The 21,686-nt window shown below is 32.8% G+C and overlaps 1 protein-coding gene across 2 annotated transcripts in view; it reads left to right on the top strand.

Moving 5' to 3' along the window:
- Positions 1–21,686, top strand: part of LOC145295846 (calpain-5-like) — a 180,093-nt gene that overhangs the window by 146,765 nt on the left and 11,642 nt on the right. For both annotated transcript variants that reach the window (XM_080141559.1, XM_080141560.1), the window contains exons 6-10: positions 187–383; positions 2,513–2,590; positions 12,719–12,899; positions 20,225–20,338; positions 21,222–21,424. In XM_080141559.1, the coding sequence (XP_079997685.1) occupies positions 187–383; positions 2,513–2,590; positions 12,719–12,899; positions 20,225–20,338; positions 21,222–21,424 (773 nt within the window). The remainder of the gene's footprint in view (positions 1–186; positions 384–2,512; positions 2,591–12,718; positions 12,900–20,224; positions 20,339–21,221; positions 21,425–21,686) is intronic.

Below are 21,686 nucleotides of genomic sequence, written 5' to 3'. Positions count from 1 at the left end.
TGTACTGTATTTTTTATTTTTAATGCCGTATCTCAGGATTCTAGTGTACCTACAGACTAAAACTCTTAAAATAAAACTATCAAATAATTTTCGCTGTCTTTATAACTTATCACAATTAAAGCCTGAATCTCTTATCTTGTGTAGGTTGGAACTTCATTGATTCTGAATTGTGATTTCTTCTTTCAGGCTAAATCAAATGAAGAAATGGAAGCCACCTTGGATTCTGGCTTGGTTATGGGACATGCATATGGTATTACTTGTGTGAAAAATGTCCATCTTGAAGGTTCAGGTCTTTTTGGTTTGTTTGGGCGTGAAAAGATGCAGATGGTCAGGTTACGTAATCCCTGGGGTCAATGTGAATGGAAAGGAGCCTTCAGTGACGGGTGAGTTGCTTCAAACATTTGATTTGTGAATTTGATCAACCCTAACAACTAGTAAAATTGATAAAATAGCCATCTTTTGAAATCTTTGCTGTATTTACATATGCACACACTCTTACACAGAGACACACAACCTAAAGTACCCGTCAGTGCAAGGTTTCTCAAGCCTTTATCTTTTGTGTGTCAGGGTTTTTTTTGTTTTTTTTTTTACTTTAAATTGTAATAAATTAATAAAAAAATATATATATAGATTAACTACAAATAATAGTAATGCTGTAGAAAAAAAAACTTGTGTGACATTCAAACTTTGAAAGATGACAAAAAACTGAACAGTGATGAGCAAGTCGTTAAACTTCTGTAGTAGTAGTAGTAGTAGTAGTAGTAATGTTACAAGCAATCTTACCTTGAAGAAATAGGTGTGCTCTCTTCGCTACCGGTACATGAAAGCCAGAAGACGCAAGAGGTGTGACTTGTTTTATGGAGAAGAATGTGATAATTCCACATGTAATGAGCATAAAATTAATCAAATTTGAAGGTGGAAAAAAATGCAATATTTTGCTCATGTCAGATCATTGAATATTCATCAGTTCATTTGCATGTGTTGAAAATTTAATACTGTCCAATCCCACTTTGACAAAAATTCTAGACCCTACTGAACAACTTCCAAATATTTAATTGTTAATTTGACTAACCATAACAACTAGTATATTCGATGCATTGAGTCATTCATAATTGAAGTGGCTAATATCTGTGGCAGGTAAATATAAGAAATGCTACCACTTCTACTATTACTACTACTATTACTATGAAAATAACGATAAAAAGATGATGAAATATTCCTCTGGTTTCACCAGATTGTAACTACCTTCCTTTCTTTATTCTCCTTTCTATCCTTTCTTTCTTTCAGCCAATCAAAGTAAAGACTGTGAATAAAAAAAAAAGTAAATAAATTTAAAAAAAAAAAAAAGTAAATTTAAGCAGTTAGGAAAGTGGAACTGATGAATCCACCTCGCCTTAATATAACATTAAGTACAGTCTCTACACATACATTTGGATCTTCCAAGTTTCTCCAAACCTACGTCAATTCAGAAATTCACACATATCAAAACTCACACACACAAAAACTATTTTTTCTTTAAGGAAAAACCAATTAGTCAGATCTGATTACATATCATACGGAACACTTTCACAAAGAACATTCATTTAACTTAATTTTTGAACCAGAAAGAAATGCCAAAACAAAACTAATTTATATTGGAGTCAGAATAAATAAATATATTTTGTACAGCTCTGTGTTGCATTTTATCACAAAACGGATCTGCGTATGACCACATATCTTTTCAAATCTTTGATTTGTTAACATACTCTCAGACAGACACGAACATATACTAATTGAAGTATCTGTCAACACTAAGTTTCTTATCTTTTATGTGTCAGTTCAAATAAAAAAGTTGTTTTAATTTAAATTTCAGTTCAAATAAAAAAGTTATTTTGATTTCTGTTCAAATAAAAAAATTTTTTTTTAATTTTGATCTCAGTTCAAATAAAAATATTGTTTTCTTTTTAAATTTAATAATTTTCAAAAATACTATTATGATCGATATTGGAAACAACAAGAATAGCAAAAAACACCCCAAGACAATCGTCTAGTGTGACACTCGAACCTCAAATGATGACATACGACTGAGCTGAAGGCGAACACTTTAGCCATTGAACAAATAAAAATATTTTGGGTTTTTATCCTATGTACAGTGCTTATATGTTCAGCAAAGGAATCTGTATAGATCTAAAATTTGATTTTCTAAAATAAATAAAAGTTTCAGTAAATAAAAAAAAATTTTTTAAAAAGGATATCAAATACATACAATGATTTAACTAAAAAAAATCAACTTATTTTTTTTATTTTTCTTGGTGTTAATTAAAAGGTTCACATTCTAACTGTTTGATCGGATGTTTTCTATTTTTTTAATCTACGTATTTTATTATTTTTTTTTTTTTCAAAAAGTATTTTTTATTTTTTATTTTTAGTTAAGGGGAAGTAACTCTGTATGACGTTGATTAATTTAGCTTTAGTTTAATAGATATTTATGTATATTTTATTTATTTATTTATTTATTTATTCATTATGACAGTGCGCCAGAATGGGAAAAGATTGACAAAAATGATCGAGAAAAGGTTGGTTTAACTTTTGAAGATGATGGAGAATTTTGGTGAGTTTTACATATTTTTTTTTTTTTTTTTTTTTAACTATCCAATATTTCAATATATTTGGCTGAAAAACATTTCTTGACTATTACTCCAACCAATAATCCAAACCATCCAAGAACAGCAATCGCATGGCTAATTTGTTTTGTTACTGTATTATTAATTCTTGTGCTAAACTGAATCAGAAAAAAAAAAAACTACAGTAAAACCCTGGCATATGGCATAAAAAATTACTAACAAAATACAGTACAGTATATAATAAACATGTATATCATCAGATATCATTAAAAATAACACCATAAGGTGGGACAAATACCGTAACGAGGGTTTGGAAAAACATCTTATTCTGCATTGAACCTGAAAAAAATATCCTCGGGCCACCGTATCCCAGGCTCCTGCTGTACTTTTAACAGAACCAAGAAACTCCTCAAGAAGATCAAATGCCCAGTCAGGTTTGGTTATTTTTAAGGACCAGTTGCACATTGTATGGAACAGATGGTTAACTTACACTCCAACACAATTGTATCAGGGAGGTCGTTTATGAATATTAGGAATAATAAAAATGGTTCAAGGATTGAATTTTTAGGCACACCTGCATTAATAATCATGCTGCTGGGATGTATGCCCATCAAGGACAACCTGATTTTTTTCTCTTGTTTAAGAGGAATCTGATTATATTAAACTAAAAAATCACAAATAATCGAAAATATGGAAAAACTGTGTTATTTAAAAAAGAAAAAAAAAACATTTAATGTCTCTCTAAAGCAGTGGTTTCCAACCATTGTGCCGTGGCACAATGATTACTGGTATGCCATGAAGAGATAATAGCTAGAAGCCATTTAATTTCTTAATCATAATGACACTGCTCAATTATAACTTTAACCAAAAATAAACATCAAAATCTTACTGCTTACATACTATGTGAACTGAGATTTCCTTATATAAACAACATTAAAAAAAAATGTGAAAAACTTTAAAAAATTAAAGAAGAGTGTTTTTCTCACCATTCGCTTCCATATTGCAGCAGTAGTTAAAACCACAGGCACAACTCTCCCACTGACGTTCTCCATTATTATTCTATACTAGATATTGAATACATGATATGTTGATTTATGTGAATGAAAATTCTTATATAATCTTCTTTGTTATTTTTATTGCAAAAAGGTTTTATGAGTAGAAAATACTATTTTGTTATACGTGTGCTGCGAAAATTTAAATAAACTCAGTGTGCCGGCATGTAACAAAGGTTGGGAACCATTGCTCTAAAGGATATAGAACCTGCTGGAAATTTAGAGAAATGTACTTTTATTCTTGAAGAGAAATCCGATTCTGCGATGAAATCTCTGCATCTCGCATTAAATAAATGGAAGTTTATTTCATTTGAAAAATTTTTGCTTTATTTTATTTAGTTTTATTTTTTTACCGAGTCATCATCACTTATTAAAATGAAACCACTTGAGGATAAAGGTCAACAAAATGGGTGAATTGTCAGTTGAATGATGAAGAATGATATGAGAGGATTGAAAATGATGACTGGAATAAACAAAAATTTGATTACTTCTAACGACGATTTATGATAAAGATGTATTGATAATGGTACATTCCAAACTTTTTCTTTTAACTTTGCGGTGATGAGACTTGCTTGCCATTGGTAGACGGTGCATGATCTAACTAATCACATTAGAATATTTTTTTTGGATATTATTTATTACTAATCATCTGAATATATATGAACAGTGTTGGTTATTAATTTTTTTTATTATTTTTAACATTAATTCATCCAAAACAAGAAATATTGCTGCTGAGATGTAAGGGAATACATAATAAGGTGGGAGGTTATTGAGAGCATCCTAATAGGGGAGTTGTCCAAAAAATGGTGGGATCCTTCTATCGATCCAGTAGATATCTCACTGCTGACGCAATTCTCTACCTATATAAGAGTGAGGTACATCTAAGGTTGGAGTACTGTTGCCACATCTGGGCAGGAGCTGCTAGAAAAGTTTTATCCTGCCTTGACAGAGTTCAAAATAGACTTTGTAGCCTCGTAGGGGATGCCCTTTTATTTTTCCTGCAACCTCTTTCTCACAGAAGAGACGTTGTGAGCCTGTCTCTGCTCTATCGTTATTTTCATGGCTAGTGCTCGTCTTAGCTCCAATCTTTGGTCCCCCAACACTAAACTTTCATGAGAAACACTCATCTAGCTTCTTTTTTTTACATGGGCATCACCACTTATCAAAGCCTTAAAGCCACTCGAGGATAAGGGTTAAAGAGTGTACAGTAGAAATTGGACAATATAGTAATCGTTAGTAATGGAAATTCAGTAAATTTGTTAACTTATATGGAACGGCTCATCAAAAACTTGTTTACATTAGACTTGAAGACAACCATATCGTAGTCAGCTGGAAAACAGAAGACAATTCCATAGGCGTGTACTTCTAAGAAAGAAGCTTTGTTCATGGAATCTACGTTTAGGTTTAGGTACAGATAAAGAGTGGGGGAAATTATTGATAGTGATTTCTGCTAGATGGGTGTTTCTTGTGAAAGTTTAGCGAGGGGGGGGGACCATAGATTGGAGCTCAGCCAAGCACTTACCATGAAAATAACGATAAAACAAACTCGCAACATTTCTTCTGTGAGAGGTTGCAGAGAAGAGAAAAGGACATCCCCTACGAGGCTACGAAGTCTATTTTGAACTCTATCAAGGCAGGATAAGTCCTTTCTAGCTACTGATGAGATTTTCCAGGGTGATGGAAAGCAATTCTCCTTAAGGCAACGTTTAAACAGTTTTGTAAGGATGAGCGCTAGTTCTGGTTGAAGTCTTTTGAGTACTATAATTGGAATACCGTCAGGGCCGGTTGCTTTACTGGAATCAAGGTTTTTAATTAGCTTGGCAACATCACATACAGATATTTGTATATCACATAGCATGTTTTCTGATACAGGAGGAAATATTGGAGGTTGGCAGCTTTGGTCGCAAAGGTTAGAATTAGCTGCAAAGTTCTTGGCAAAGCGTTTGGCTTTGTTTGATGCTGACGAGATTACCTCAGGTCAATTGATGATAGTTGGGATAGAGCACACGTTTTTGTTCAGGATTCTGTTTGCTATTTAAAAAAAAAAATTTTTTTTATTACTTTTTCACCCCAAACAAGGCGCATTGCCACTTTGGTGTAGGGGGCTACTATCAGGGGCAGCAACTACTGGGGTGCTATGTTGGGATTTGGGCAGCAAGATGTCGGTTCACGTTGCACTTGAACTTCTGCATGTCAGTACAGTTGGGGAAGCAGGAACTTGGAATGGAATTCCAGAGTCTAGCGGTTCTGGGGAAGAAACTACTGGAGTAGAAAGATCTTTTGCATCTAGGGATCTCTACTGTGTGGGGGTGGGATTTAGCTGCCTGTCAGGTTTGTCGAGGGTGTCTACGTCGTGGGGGCACAAGTGTCTGCAGTTCGTCAGAGCATTCACCATTAAAGTACTTGTAGAACAGGCAGAGGGATGCAACGTTTCATCGATGGGACAGATTGGTGACTCTCTTTTTAACCTTGTCTAGGAGCGAGAGACTAGTAGCAGATGCACCAGCCCAAATGTGACAATACTCCATACATGGGCGAATGGTGGCCTTGTAGAGGTACAGGATACTTTCAGGTATCAGTAGTTTTCTAGTATGGTAGAGAGAGCCTACCTTTTTCGCAGCGGCCCTGGCAATGTTTTCAATATAATTGTTCCAACTCATGTTTCCTGTGAACGTTAGGCCAAGCAGTTTGAAAGATGTACTCTCGGACAGGGAGTCACTGGCCATTACTATTGGTGACAGAGAAGGTTTCTTGTAATTATTGAAGGAAACCAGTTTAGTCTTGGCAGCATTGAATGTGACCATTCATTTATGTCCCCATTCCACTACAGATTGGAGGTCATCCTCTAGTGTTTTTGCCATTTCTTTAGATATGTGTTCATTTGTTTTCCTGTCATGCCTGTTATAGAGTGTAGTGTCATCAGCATATATACCCATCTCAGAGACAATTTTGTCGGGGAGGTCATTAATAAATATTAGGAAGAATAGAGGTCCAAGGATAGCCCCCTGAGGCACTCCCGCATTTATATTACACTGTTTAGATGTACGACCGTCGAGGACAACCTGGATTTTTCTCTTATCTAAGAAGGATTTAATTATGTTATGTATTCTACCAGTTATACCGTATGATTTAATTTTCCTGATGAGACCCTTGTGCCATACCCTGTCAAAAGCCTTAGATATATCTAGAGCTACCGCTCTACCCTCCCCCGCTTTGTCCAGTGAATGGTATATACGTTCAGAGATTACAGTGAGGATGTCAGCTGTGGAGCGGGCATGTCTAAATCCATATTGTTTGTCAGTCAGAAGTTTAGCATCTGTAAGGTGCCGGACTAGAGCCTGGTTAATTATGGTCCCAAATATTTTGGCGAAAAGTGGGAGGAGGCTAATGGGGCGATAATTAGATGGGTCAGTTCTTTCGCCAGAATTCTTGAATATTGGTACCACAGAACCAGTTTTCCAACAGCCCGGAAAGCATGATTCATTAAGGCATTTGCCAAAACTGGTGGGAACCAAGCCGCTGCTCAGCTATTTGTGACTTAACGGACTGAGCATATAACTATCTTTCGGTTTTTATAACTTTTTTACAGTGGTTGCTGGCAGTCCTGAAAGCAGCTTTAGTCTCAGTACATCTATTACGTTGGAAGCAATGGAAAAAGTGATTTCTGTGCGCAATGGCAGCAGCACATTCTAGGGAGAACCACGGCTGGCTGTTAGGTTTTTGCTGGAATTTTTTTGGGAGTCTGAAACGGTCTATACCTACAAGGAACCATTCCATCAGGTCAAATACTATAGAGGACACATTCTTTTTAAACATGGAATGCAGAGGTAGATCTGATATAAATGTGCGGAAGTTATCCCAGTCAGCCATAGAGTATCGATATACTGTACGATGGAGAGGTACATCTGAGGATTTATTACATTTCACTTTTATCTTAATTGATACAACAGAGTGGTCGGAAGATCCAAGTGGAGACAGAACAGAAGCTGAACATAGTCCAGGGCAAGTTGTGAGAAAAAGGTCTAGGAGACTTGCATACTGGCCGTCAGTATCGGGCACACGGTCAGATTCGTGAACAATCTGAGTGAGGTTATAAGCAATGGAGAAATCATGACAGAACCTTCCCTCATCATCGGTCTTGTTTGAGTGAGTTAACCATTCCACATTGTGAACATTGAAGTCTCCACATACGTGAATGTTAGCTGGAGGATAAGCAGATAGGATGTTGTCAATTTTCTCAGATCTAGGGAAATAGTCTGTCCAATGCCAGTTTCACTTGAAAAGAATATGTCTGGTTTGGTCTCCTGTAATTTGGTTTCGACCTCTGGAAGGTTAGAATGTAGACCCCTGATGTTCGAGAAGGTCTACATTAGAAGTTGGAGATCCAGGTTTAATCGTGTATTTTTTATTGAGACTTTTCATGATGGAGTTTTGGGATTTGTGGACTAGGTCGACTGACTTGCTTAAAGCAGGGCAGAGAGGGAAAGTAAGAGAGAAATAGAAATGAAGAAATATTTTTTGTAGCACATGAAAAGGTAAAGCCGTAACAATTACCCACTAATATGGCATTGGGAGGCCCCACCAGAAGCTACTGCATGGTCCAGAATCCATTCACCAAATGGCAATACAGCAGCCCCAGTACTTTGCACCTGCTGATAGGACAGCCTCCTTAGTGGTTAATCCAAGGTTCGGGTCTCTGACTATCAAGCGGATAACATCAGCCCAGATGAAACGTTTACCTCCAGCACCCTTACTAGTGACATGGCAACAAGGATAGACATAGAAACAGAAAATTCCCGACATCTCTGGCGGCTGTTCATGTAAAATACTGCCAACCTAGAATTCATCTTTTTCTTCTCCCTTTGTCAAAAAAGTCACTCATTAAAATACGAGGACTGAGTGACAAATAAAGAGAAGTAAGAGTAATGGGAGTTGCCGATAACGCATCCACAATGCATTGTCTACTCTCCATTAAAAAAAAAATATATTAAGTATTGTACTTAATAAAAGTCCATTTGGAGTGTTTAGGGAAAGTATGGTGAAAGATTCCCTTCTCACTAACTGAAAATGAATACAATTGCCAAAGCTGTTATGCTATCAACTTGGGAAATATAAACATTTATGGACAAGAAAAATCTATTATAAAAAAAAATAAAATAAAACAATACATATTCCAAATGAACTTGCCAGATACAGTCGGCACATTTTTCCACGAGAAAACCATTAACACAATTAATAAAACAATGAAATAAAAATAAAGATTAAAAACTGAAATAAATATAATATTAGCACTTGCATCTAGAAAAGAAATATTACAAAATTCATAACTTAAGCTGAAAACACTATCCATAATTTCACCCACATTTTATCTGTGCCTAAACCTAAACATAGATTCCATGAACAAAGCTTCTTTCTTAGAACTGCACACCTGTGGAACTGTCTTCCATTTGCCTGCTTTCCAGCTGAGTACAATATGGCCGTTTTCAAGTCAAATGTAAACAAGTTCTTCATGAGCCGTACCCCTTAATAAATCCAATTGACCAAATTTACACTACTAACGATTACTATGACATTTTCCCATTGACTACTTATCCTTATTTATCTTGACCCTTTGATTTTATTCAACCCTTGTCCTCGAGTGGCCTCTGGGCCTTGATAAGTGGTGACACCTATGTAAAAAAAAAGACGTGATAATTTTTTTTAACATGTTTTTGTTTCTTTTGTTAATCTTGATCTAAACATGGTTATCAACATGGCTATCTACATTTCTTTTTTAACAAACAATAAGGCTTCTATTCCGAAAGACCATCACTAAATATTCTGAAAGACCATCACTAAATATTCTGAAAGACCATCACTAAATATTCCGAAAGACCATCACTAAATATTCCGAAAGACCATCACTAAATATTCCGAAAGACCATCACTAAATATTCCGAAAGACCATCACTAAATATTCCGAAAGACCATCACTAAATATTCCGAACGACCATCACTAAATATTCCGAAAGACCATCACTAAATATTCCGAAAGACCATCACTAAATATTCCGAAAGACCATCACTAAATATTCCGAAAGACCATCACTAAATATTCCGAAAGACCATCACTAAATATTCCGAAAGACCATCACTAAATATTCCGAAAGACCATCACTAAATATTCCGAAAGACCATCACTAAATATTCCGAAAGACCATCACTAAATATTCCGAAAGACCATCACTAAATATTCCGAAAGACCATCACTAAATATTCCGAACGACCATCACTAAATATTCCGAAAGACCATCACTAAATATTCCGAAAGACCATCACTAAATATTCCGAAAGACCATCACTAAATATTCCGAAAGACCATCACTAAATATTCCGAACGACCATCACTAAATATTCCGAACGACCATCACTAAATATTCCGAAAGACCATCACTAAATATTCCGAACGACCATCACTAAATATTCCGAACGACCATCACTAAATATTCCGAACGACCATCACTAAATATTCCGAAAGACCATCACTAAATATTCCGAAAGACCATCACTAAATATTCCGAAAGACCATCACTAAATATTCCGAAAGACCATCACTAAATATTCCGAAAGACCATCACTAAATATTCCGAACGACCATCACTAAATATTTCGAAAGACCATCACTAAATATTCCGAAAGACCATCACTAAATATTCCGAAAGACCATCACTAAATATTCCGAACGACCATCACTAAATATTTCGAAAGACCATCACTAAATATTCCGAAAGACCATCACTAAATATTCCGAAAGACCATCACTAAATATTCCGAAAGACCATCACTAAATATTCCGAACGACCATCACTAAATATTCCGAAAGACCATCACTAAATATTCCGAAAGACCATCACTAAATATTCCGAACGACCATCACTAAATATTCCGAACGACCATCACTAAATATTCCGAACGACCATCACTAAATATTCCGAAAGACCATCACTAAATATTCCGAAAGACCATCACTAAATATTCCGAAAGACCATCACTAAATATTCCGAAAGACCATCACTAAATATTCCGAAAGACCATCACTAAATATTCCGAACGACCATCACTAAATATTTCGAAAGACCATCACTAAATATTCCGAACGACCATCACTAAATATTCCGAAAGACCATCACTAAATATTCCGAAAGACCATCACTAAATATTCCGAAAGACCATCACTAAATATTCCGAACGACCATCACTAAATATTCCGAACGACCATCACTAAATATTCCGAACGACCATCACTAAATATTCCGAACGACCATCACTAAATATTCCGAACGACCATCACTAAATATTTCGAAAGACCATCACTAAATATTTCGAAAGACCATCACTAAATATTTCGAAAGACCATCACTAAATATTCCGAAAGACCATCACTAAATATTTCGAAAGACCATCACTAAATATTCCGAACGACCATCACTAAATATTTCGAAAGACCATCACTAAATATTTCGAACGACCATCACTAAATATTTCGAAAGACCATCACTAAATATTCCGAACGACCATCACTAAATATTTCGAAAGACCATCACTAAATATTCCGAAAGACCATCACTAAATAAGTGTGTTGTCTTTATTTAAACTCAGCAGCAAGGCAACCAGCCTGTCTTATATAACTGTTGGTTACTGAAGGAAAACTATTCATATTATGTAGATTGAATCAAGACCAATACGTTTATTTTTAAATTATTTTTATACTTTTACCCACTCTAAACAATGATATGTCAGCAACATGCATCCTAAGTAGGTTGAACCAGCTTCCTCTACAGGAGAAAGCATCAAGAGAATATTAAATTCACAAGTGGTTTCTAGTCGCATGTATATCCAAACAATGCACATTACATTTTACACAAAGAGTTTCTGTGATTATGGACCAGATTCATGAAGGGCCATATTAAGTGAAGAGTTGAATAGCAAGATGCTTGTTCACATTACATTTAAATTTCTATGTGTTGGTATAGTTAGGGAAACAGGGAGCAGTGAGGTAATTTTAAAGTCCAAGCAAAAGAGCTATTAGAATAGAAAGTTTTCTAGCAGCTGGAGTCCTCTACAGTGAAGGGGTGGGATTTTGCTGCTAGTCAAAGTGATCAAGGATATTTACGTTGAGGGATTACAAATGTAGGAAGTACATCAGAGCACATTCCGTAGAAGTGCTTGTAAAACCATCACAGGGATGTAACATGGGGGTGATGGGACAGAAGTTGGAGCTGCGTAGGCAGCATGGGATCTGATCACATTAAAATATTCTTGGATGATCTTTCTTGCTGGTTTGTTAATATTTATTAAATTTTGAAAGCTATTTCCGGCCAGGTTGGTTCGTTGCTTCATAAATTCTTAGTTTATTTTAAAATATATTTCATAAATTCTTAGTTTATTTTAAAATATATTTCACAAATTCTTAGTTTATTTTAATATATATTTCAAAAATTCACAAATTCTTAGTTTATTTTAAAATATATTTAAAAAATTCTTAGTTTATTTTAAAATATATTTAAAAAATTCATAAATTCTTAGATTATTTTAAAATATATTTCAAAAATTCTTAGTTTATTTTAAAATATATTTAAAAAATTCACAAATTCTTAGTTTATTTTAAAATATATTTCAAAAATTCTTAGTTTATTTTAAAATATATTTAAAAAATTCATAAATTCTTAGTTTATTTTAAAATATATTTCATAAATTCATAAATATAATTCTTTTATTATTTTCTATTCAGAATAACTTTTGAAGAATTTTATCAGAATTGATATCTGTTGTGATAGAGAAAATAGCAAAGCAAATTCTGTGTTTCCTTTAAGTTCTGGAATTAATGGATTCGTCCATGGAAATAGGAATCACATTATCTTGCATCTAGTTTTGTAATAACAGCAGCAGCGGTTAACTCTGCTCTTTGTGTTTATAAATATTTATTTTCTAAAGTAAATAATGTATTCTTCAATGAATTGTATTTCAATTTACATGTTAAACAATTCCAATTTTACAAATACAACAGATTTTATTATTTTTCAGGATGACCTTTGAAGATTTCTGCAAAAATTTCATCAACGTCGCCATTTGTCGAGTTGTAAACACTTCCATTTTCTCAATAAGAAAAACGTGGTCTGAGGGATCTGCTGATGGAGTCTGGGCCAAGCCAGCCAGGTGTGGTGGTTGTATCAACAATAGAGACTCTTTCCTTAAAAACCCACAGGTAAGCTGTATCTCTTTAAAAAAAAAAAAAAAGTGTGATGTGAAAAATCAGGTGGTTGTTGTATTGTGGTTACTGGCGTAAATTGTGGACTCTGATTTCTGTGTTCAAGTTCTAACAAAGATGCTGGATTGTTTTCGCTAATATTCATTGTTCTCCCTCCAACTATAGGTTAGACTAGACATTTTAGATTTTGTAAGACGACTTGTTCATAAGGCCAATTCTAAAATAATACCAATAGTGGTAGTTCTGAAGGATTTACCATTTTTATCAGTTTTTTAAAAGCTGAAAATTAAAAAAATTGTTTAGAGAGAGACATGGTTGACAATCTTTATTTGTGAAGAAAGAACTAGAAAGAAAAGAAATGTTGAAAGAAAAATTATGTAGAACAAAATAAAAATAATGAAGAGAAGACCTTTATGTGAATCTTTCACCTCCCCTCATCTTGCTTTAGCAGAATTATAGATAAAATTTGATTAATATGAAAATTGATCCAACACATTAGCTTGGCAAATTTGCTGAAAGTGCTACATTTGTCCAGCATAGAGGTTGTCCTAATGCCGAATGGGTTGCACTGGTATGGTCATGTGACGTGTTTGTCTTCCTTAATACACTGTTGCAGAAACATGGATGTCTTGAACTGCAAGAAGTTTGACTAACCAGGGAAAATATGGAAGCAAGTAATTAAACAAGATTGAAACACGAAGAGCCACTTTCTCAAGTAGGAATCTCTGAATGTTGGAATGGACTTCCAGGCGGTACAGTATATGCATCCATGATGTAGCAATTCCAGGTGAATTTGGACAGATGCTGGGCTACTGTATCCTCTTCTTTGTAAATTTCAACCACCTTTTCCTGTAAAGCAACTTAAGCATGATTGTTTTATTTTTTGCCAAATTAATTGAATTGAACATTAAAATAAAACAATGCGAGACACATATTAAGGGCTATTGTTGCAGTCCACAATTTTTATAAAATTTGATTGTATAGGTTTTTGGGGGGTTTTTTAATATTAAAATTTATTGAAAAAATACTTTCATTGAAAATCAAAATTGTTATATATTTACTAGGGATTATGTGTGCATGTTTTTGACCCAAACTGTGAAGATTATTTGAAAAGGAATGTTGTGTTAAATAAAACCAGTTGGTATATTGAATCAGTATTATGTAATACCTTCTTCATTTATAAATAATATTTAGTTTTAATAATGTATATACAAAATCTCCATTTGTTATAAAAAATAAAAACAAGTTTTACCCAAGTATTAAAACCTCCTTGTAAAAAGAAAAAGAAAGGTACAACAATTTTATTACATACTTACTTGTTAAAGAAAAAAAGGTAGTACACTAAATATCACAAAATTCATCAAGTATTTTTTTAATACAAAAAAAGCACACTTTAACAGCAAAATATCTCCTCTACCATTTTCTGCTTGCATTAAGGTCAATGGGCATAATTCAAAGTTTGATTGTATTTGAAAGATAGTGGGTCAAAATTATTCGCTAAAAAGAAAAAAATGTAACAGTGCAAATGAGGGCGTAGGAAAATTAGCAGCAGCAGCGAAGGATGGTTGGCTTGCGAAAACAATCAGTAGCCGAAAAATATGCATATGCAAATTGGGAAGTGTGTGTGAGAAGAAAAAGGAAAAAATATGCACTACGTGGTTGAGAAAAGTGAAGTTCGCATCAAAGAATATGGATGTTTAAAGTCGAAGGCGAAAAATGGCTGGCTAATACCAGCGTGTGGTCAGAAGAGATAGTAACGCTGGTGCCAGATGGCATGGGGGTCCAAGAGAAGTTTGAACTGTAACGAACACGGTTCAAGCATAAAGGCAACGTTATATTTACATGTTAAAAAATTTTTACAGTGAAAAATGTTAAAAGAACAACAAAAATTTATTTTATTTTTATTTTTTGTAGTACTAAAAACTATAATTTTAGTAAAAGTGTTTTTTGTTTCACTCCATTTTCACTAAGATGTTTTAAAAATAATAATGGGTTCATTATGTTCTGTGATTGTTAATTAATACTACTGAAAATTTGATTTGGAAAATTTTTAAGTGGAAGGAAAGGGTCCAAATGTTGATACATTTTGAAGATCAGCCATTCATTTTGCAAATACCTATCATAATTTAATCAAATTTAATCAAAAATCAAATTTTATTTTATAAAAACAAAAATATTGGATAAATTTAAACTTTAGTGTGCAGTCAACAGTTTTGTGCAATTTTTTTCAAAATATTGGAGTCATCATCATCGTATGAATCTCAGATTCATATTTTTGTTTTTATAAAATAAAATTTTGATTTTTGGTTAAATTTGATTAAATTATGATAGGTATGTGCAAAATTCTATTGCTGGCATCAGTTTCCTCAATATTTTTTCTAGACAGAATTCTTTCTAGAAAGACATTAGAGATTATGGGAGGAACCACATGAAGGTTGCCAACATTTTAAGTGAAAATGATTTTTGTGGATTCTGACTGGGCATTGGAGGGTCTGAAAAGTAGAATTTTGCAGAAGAATTTTGACTCGTTTTCTTGTTAAAACAAATTTGGCTTCATTTAAGTTGAAGTTTGCTTTGGTAGATCAAAATTTAAAACTTAAACCTTCAAGAGTTGTGTCCCTTTGATCAGACACGAATTCAAGGGACAGTGACTTTCCTTTAAAAAAGAAATTTATCATATGTAAGCCATTGCTGTCTTTTCCAGATTCTGATGAGAAAATCATGTCTGCACATATGAAACTTTGCCAGCTTGCAATTTTCTAGTTACCATCAGAATTTATTCTGATAATTAAAATGCTCTTAATCGTTTCCCTTTTTATCATCTTTATTTGGTAAATGTTTGCTGGTCTAAACAGTTTCTTCAAAAATTTAAATAAAATCATAGACTAATATATATATATATATATATATATATATATATATATATATATATATATATATGTGTATGTAATGGTTGTATCAATTAGATGTAAATCCAATGAAACCTGTATGATTATTAAAAAGTGCTCAATGCAGTACAGAGCTAGTATATAGTCTGTTTAACATTATTGGTTACATACGTGCATACATGTTCCAGTGGAGTCCCAATTCAGGGACAACACTTCATCAAACCAGAAAAGAGAATCGATTTTAAAGCAAGTGCCAAGATTACATTGGTTTTTATAAGATATTTGGGTGCGATTTTCCCTGGAATGTAGATCGCATCTTAATATTTTATAAAAACCAATGTAATCTTGACAACCGCTTCAAAACCGATTTTCTTTTTTGGTCTGATGAAGTGTTGTCCCTGAATTGTGACTCCACTGAAACATGTATGCACGTATGTAACCAATAATGTTTCTATAATAAACAGACTCTCTCTCTCTCTCTCTCTCTCTCTCTATATATATATATATATATATATATATATATATATATATATATGGTAATTAAGCTACACAGAATATTCCGCGTTTCATCCACGCTAGGATTCATTAGGCTTATTCATTAAGCCTGATGAATCCTAGTGTGGATGAAAACGCGGAATATTCTGTGTAGCTTAATCGCCATATATATTTTATAACTTAGTACCTAGCTCTACCAACGTATTGTGCACTGTTGAAGTAAATACTTAAAGTCCATGCATAAATTTATACTTTCGTATAATAATTTATGTGATTAAATGAAGTAGTTAATATCAATAAAATAAAACAACAATATAAAAATATATACTCATGCAGATAGATTTATTTGTTTATTCATTAAGGATGATACATCAATTAGGGATGTAGGATAAGTAAAACTCTTTATACCATGGTATTTTGAAGCCTAATGCTTTTTATCAGAAGAGGAGAGAAAATGCTAGGAAAACTGATAGAGATGCAACGTCTAGCAATAGCTACATTAGGAGCAAAATAATTGTGCGTGAGAAGAGAATTTAAGTTAAGTAACGTTGAGCCTGGCCAGTACCAGTTGGGTGACCATTTGGGAAGGCTAGGTGCTGTATGTCCCTTCTGGGAAGGTTAGGCGTGGAGCCAGCACCCTCAACCCGTAAAAAGAACTCAGTCGCTGCAAAAGCATCTACAAAGTTGTAGATGGCCTATGCCTCTTGGGGCTCAAGGCTATGGATGGAGGTGTATACCACATATACTATATTGGGTTCAATATATGTGTGCCTGTGTGCAACTATGCGATAGGAAAGAATATAGGAGAAGTGATTGAAAGAGGATGTTTATTTAATTATATATAATTATGGGGTATAATTATGAAAGGGGTTTACTTGAAATAGGGCATTTATGCGAGGTTCGTATATATTAGTAGGAGTATTGGAATTGCAACTTGGTATTTAAATGAATATAAATTATTAGAAATAATTAATATAATAAAAAAAGATAAATTATAAAACGATAGAATATAAAGAATATAAATAAGCTAAAGGTGGAATAAGGGATAAAAAAGTATAAAATTATAAAAGAATAAAATTATAAAAGAATAAAAGAATAAAATTATAAAAGAATAAAATTATGAAAGAATAAAAGTATAAGAAGTAAAAAATTATTAAATTTAAAAGAATAAAAAATAAATATAAAAAATATTTAAAAAATAAGTATAAAAAGCCAAGTAAAGTAAAATAAAATAAATGTATGCGATTAAGATTACAATAAGAGAAAGTTCTTAAGGAGCAAAGATGTTATCCAGAATTCTTAAGTCCAAGTTGAATGCAAAATAGAAAGTAGTCATCGAAGTACGTTTTTATATTGTTAATAAATAGAAGCTTCATTGTAAGAATTTCAGTTTCAATCAAATTCAAATGGTGATTCAGAGTAGTGTGTAGCAGTCTCCTCTTAAAGAAGCGATTTTATTCTTTTAATTCTCCCATATATATATATATATATATATATATATATATATATATATATAGTATATTTTGGCAGCATTTTTGCTTTTCTGCATGTTTCGTTGAACAGTCTGCCAAATGGAAAAATCGGATTGTAAGAGAAACAAACAGGAATTATTCCTACTGTTCAACAAAATATGCACATATATGCATATATTCTTAAAGATACCATGTTAAAAAGAATAGACACACAAGTATTTTTTCCAACAGCAATATGTAATTTATGTAAAACACAACAATACATAATAGTTAAACGTATGCCTTAGTAAAATAGTGTCGTGGTGTGTCAGATCACCACTCCCATTTTGTTAATAAAATATGTCATCGTCAGATACCTGACACTCCTAGAACTATTTCACAACCATGCGTAATAAAAATAGCAAAACACAACACTTTATTTTTCACAAACTAAACAAAAACAAACTACCATTATTTTGAACCTCGATCAAAACAAATACAGTTAATAAACTAACCGTTCCAGTGTCCACTGAAGTCCAGCTACCAGTTCCTCAGATCTTACTTATACAATTTAGATCAACATGAGGCACACCATCCTGTCTCAGCGATGCAAGAATCTCAACCCTGCGAGACACCCATTCTTGCTCCGTCTGATCCTGATATCCATTGCCGTACATTTTATCTTTTTCTTCATAAAAATAAAACATCATATCGTCTTCAACTTGATATTTGTTTTTCTCACCCTTCATTGCTGTTATTTCCTTGTGTTTACTTTATTAGTTGTACTATCGATTGGCACCTTCACACCGGTCGACCTGCTGCAAGAAGAGTTATTTCCCTTAGAGCAATCAGTAAAACTTCCCAATGACAATTTAATGCAACAAAATTTCATAACATTAATAACAAAAAATATAAGCTTTAACATTATAAAATTAAGAAAAATGTGCGATAGTTACAGAGGAATTGTAATTAAAAAAAAATGCTATAACAAGGTTTTTTTTTATATAACAATTTAAGTTAATTTTTATTTAAGGAAACTACGATGGCATTTTCTATTTTACATAGAATAACATTTATTTATTTATTTAGTTATTATTCTTGGTAATATTTGAAGTTTTGCATCCTTTAAACGTACTTAAATTTTAAAGTCATCGCACTTGTGTAATAAATATTATAATTCCTCTGTAATTATCGTAAATACTGAACTGGAGAACTAAATGATTTTGATTCTAGCTGATGGATTTTAAGGCAATCCGACATATTAAGTTGGTGCAAAAATAATGTTGTTTTATGACATTCAACTTAAAGTAAAAAAAAAAAAAACGACATTATTTTTGCACCAACCCAATAACTGATTATTCTAAGGGAGATAACTAAGAGATTCGTTCATTTTTTTTTTTTTTTTTTTTTTTCATATAAAAATTTGGAATGCTAAAACTTTTATTATATACCAAGGATAAACCGACGATAACTGTAGAGGAATTTTAATTTTTATTAAATAAAACATTTAAGGAATTGAAAAAGATGCAGCTATTTTTTTTTTCTTTTCAAACACTTTCTTTATAAAACTTATTAGTTTTATAACATTAATAACAAAATATAATAGCAAAATTAACATTATAAATACAAATAACAAAAAATAACAAAATTAACATTACATATGATTACATTACATTTTTTATTACAATTTCGTCTGCAATTATCATCGCATTTTCTTTCTTTTTGTAATATTAAAGCTTTTGGGCAATCTGGCATATTAACTGAGTTTAATCTGTAGGAACTTATGATGAGACGCAGTGGGTGATAGCCTGATTCTCGTCCCTGTTCATAACAATTACAATTTATTGTGGGGTTTTTTTCAGTATTGACTTTAAATATAATAAATATTCATTTATTTACTTTTATGAATGTTATTTTTTTTCCACGTAAATATCTTTAGATATTTTTTTTAAATAAATGTTTATTTTTACACAATTTATAAAATATATTGTCTTTAAATATAAATAAAAATACTTGTAACCTTTTTTCCATCAAATATTTTTCTTTACATTTGTTTTTTTCAAAAATATTTTTACGCCCAATTACATTCATCAAGTGGCTTCATGTCTTGTCTGGAGCAATTTCCATAAAAAATCATTTTTTTTTATATAGAGATGCTATGTGTAGCTGTTGTTTGAAGATATTACTGTGAAAATGTAGTCATTGATATGAAACATGCAAATAATTCAAATTTGAGCATAAATATTGTAGGTGTTGAACAGTTTGAGTTGTGTATGAGTTTAAATAAGAATTCAGTGTTGATAATTTATGGGTTGAGTTTAGCTATATCACCTCATTATTATTTTTTTAAAGGGACTGTTTCATACTATTATTACTACTCTTAATCATTTATTGTTACTTGCTTTTCTTTGCTGCAAAACTTGTTGTAACTGTATTGAATTGTATTGTGATAATGTCAGTTTAACAGGATTTCTTCTTCATTCAATAGTTTGCATTTGATGTTGTTGATGATGAAGACGAAATAATGATCCAGTTGATGCAGAAGACTACAAGAAGCAAAGCTGGAGATGACAACCAAACAATTGGATGCACTTTAATTAAAGTAAGTCATCTATACACATACGAGAGGCATATGTGCATCTGTCTATTTGTGAGACTGTTGACTACATTTTCATAGGTGTTTTTTTTGTTTTGTTTTTGTTTTTGTTTTTTTGCATGCTCATACATTTTTAATACAATGCCGTCACTGCCTATTTACTTAACAACCTCTCATCTTTTTTATTTTTATTTTTTTAATATTCTTGGTTGTAAAATAATTCTTGAAATACAAAAATGTAGTTCCAAGCAAAAAAAAAAAAAAAGGCAGCATAAATCCAGCTAGAAAAGTTTTCTCAGGCAAAGAATTAATCCAGTCATCAATCAGCAGAAACGTAATCTTATTTTGAGATGGAAAAATATCACTGAAGAATTCAATAAGATTCAGTGAATGTTAGAAAGTTGTTCTCGCAACTGATTGGTTCATTCTTATCACACATAGTGACTAACCATCTTATTAAAAATAATAAGGGGGATTCTGTTGGTGTCTTCTCACTGCTTCAATTGCTTGGAGACTTAGGTAGAAATACCAGTCAAGGATCTGTTCTCAACAACCAGACTGACAGGTGCTAGGCTATTTACCTGTTGAACTGAAGTATACCACCTGGATAGTGTGTTAGAAGTCCACCCTTCCAGGCCTTGCCATCCAGTTTTCATGTGGAGTAAGTTCATTACTTACTGCCTGAGCACCCCTACCAAGGAAGCCGATGGGACTGTTCAGGCAATTTTTGTTAAGTCAGTGTGCTCCTTCTTTAGGGACGCTGACTTGACACTCCCCACCTTCTGAACTTGTGTCACATCATGTTGTGGTTGGAAGTCTGTAAATATCGACCCTTTTATTATTATTGCAACAAATATCTTAATTTTGGCATCTGCTTTATGTCTTTCAGGTTGAAGAAAACAGACGCTACCGGATGCATGACTTGCGCTACCAGGAGGTTATTACAAGCACGGTTTTCCGCAACAGCCGTTCCATCTTTTTGAGGACAACTATGAAAAAAGGTCGCTATGTGATTATTCCTTGCACGTTTAACGCGGATGTTGAAGGAGAATTTCTTCTAAGAGTATACACTGCCTCGGATAACTCTTTCAGGTAAACTTCTGACCTTGAACAACTCTTCAACAACTCCTTTTATATACATACTAGAAGATGTACCCAGTTTTGCCCAGTATTAAACTTAACGTTTAATTCTTTTAAAAAAATGAAGTAAAAAATATGAACAGTATTAAACTTAACATTTAATTCTTTTAAAAAAATTAAGTAAAAAAATGAACAGTATTAAACTTAACGTTTAATTCTTTTAAAAAAATGAAGTAAAAAAAATGAACAGTATTAAACTTAACATTTAATTCTT

The sequence above is a fragment of the Euprymna scolopes genome, chromosome 16, assembly GCF_053919585.1.
Source record: "Euprymna scolopes isolate OS-2025 chromosome 16, ASM5391958v1, whole genome shotgun sequence".
Classification (NCBI taxonomy): Eukaryota; Metazoa; Mollusca; class Cephalopoda; order Sepiida; family Sepiolidae; genus Euprymna; species Euprymna scolopes.
The sequence above is the reverse complement of the archived record's forward strand: the minus strand, read 5'-3'. Positions and strand labels throughout refer to the sequence as shown.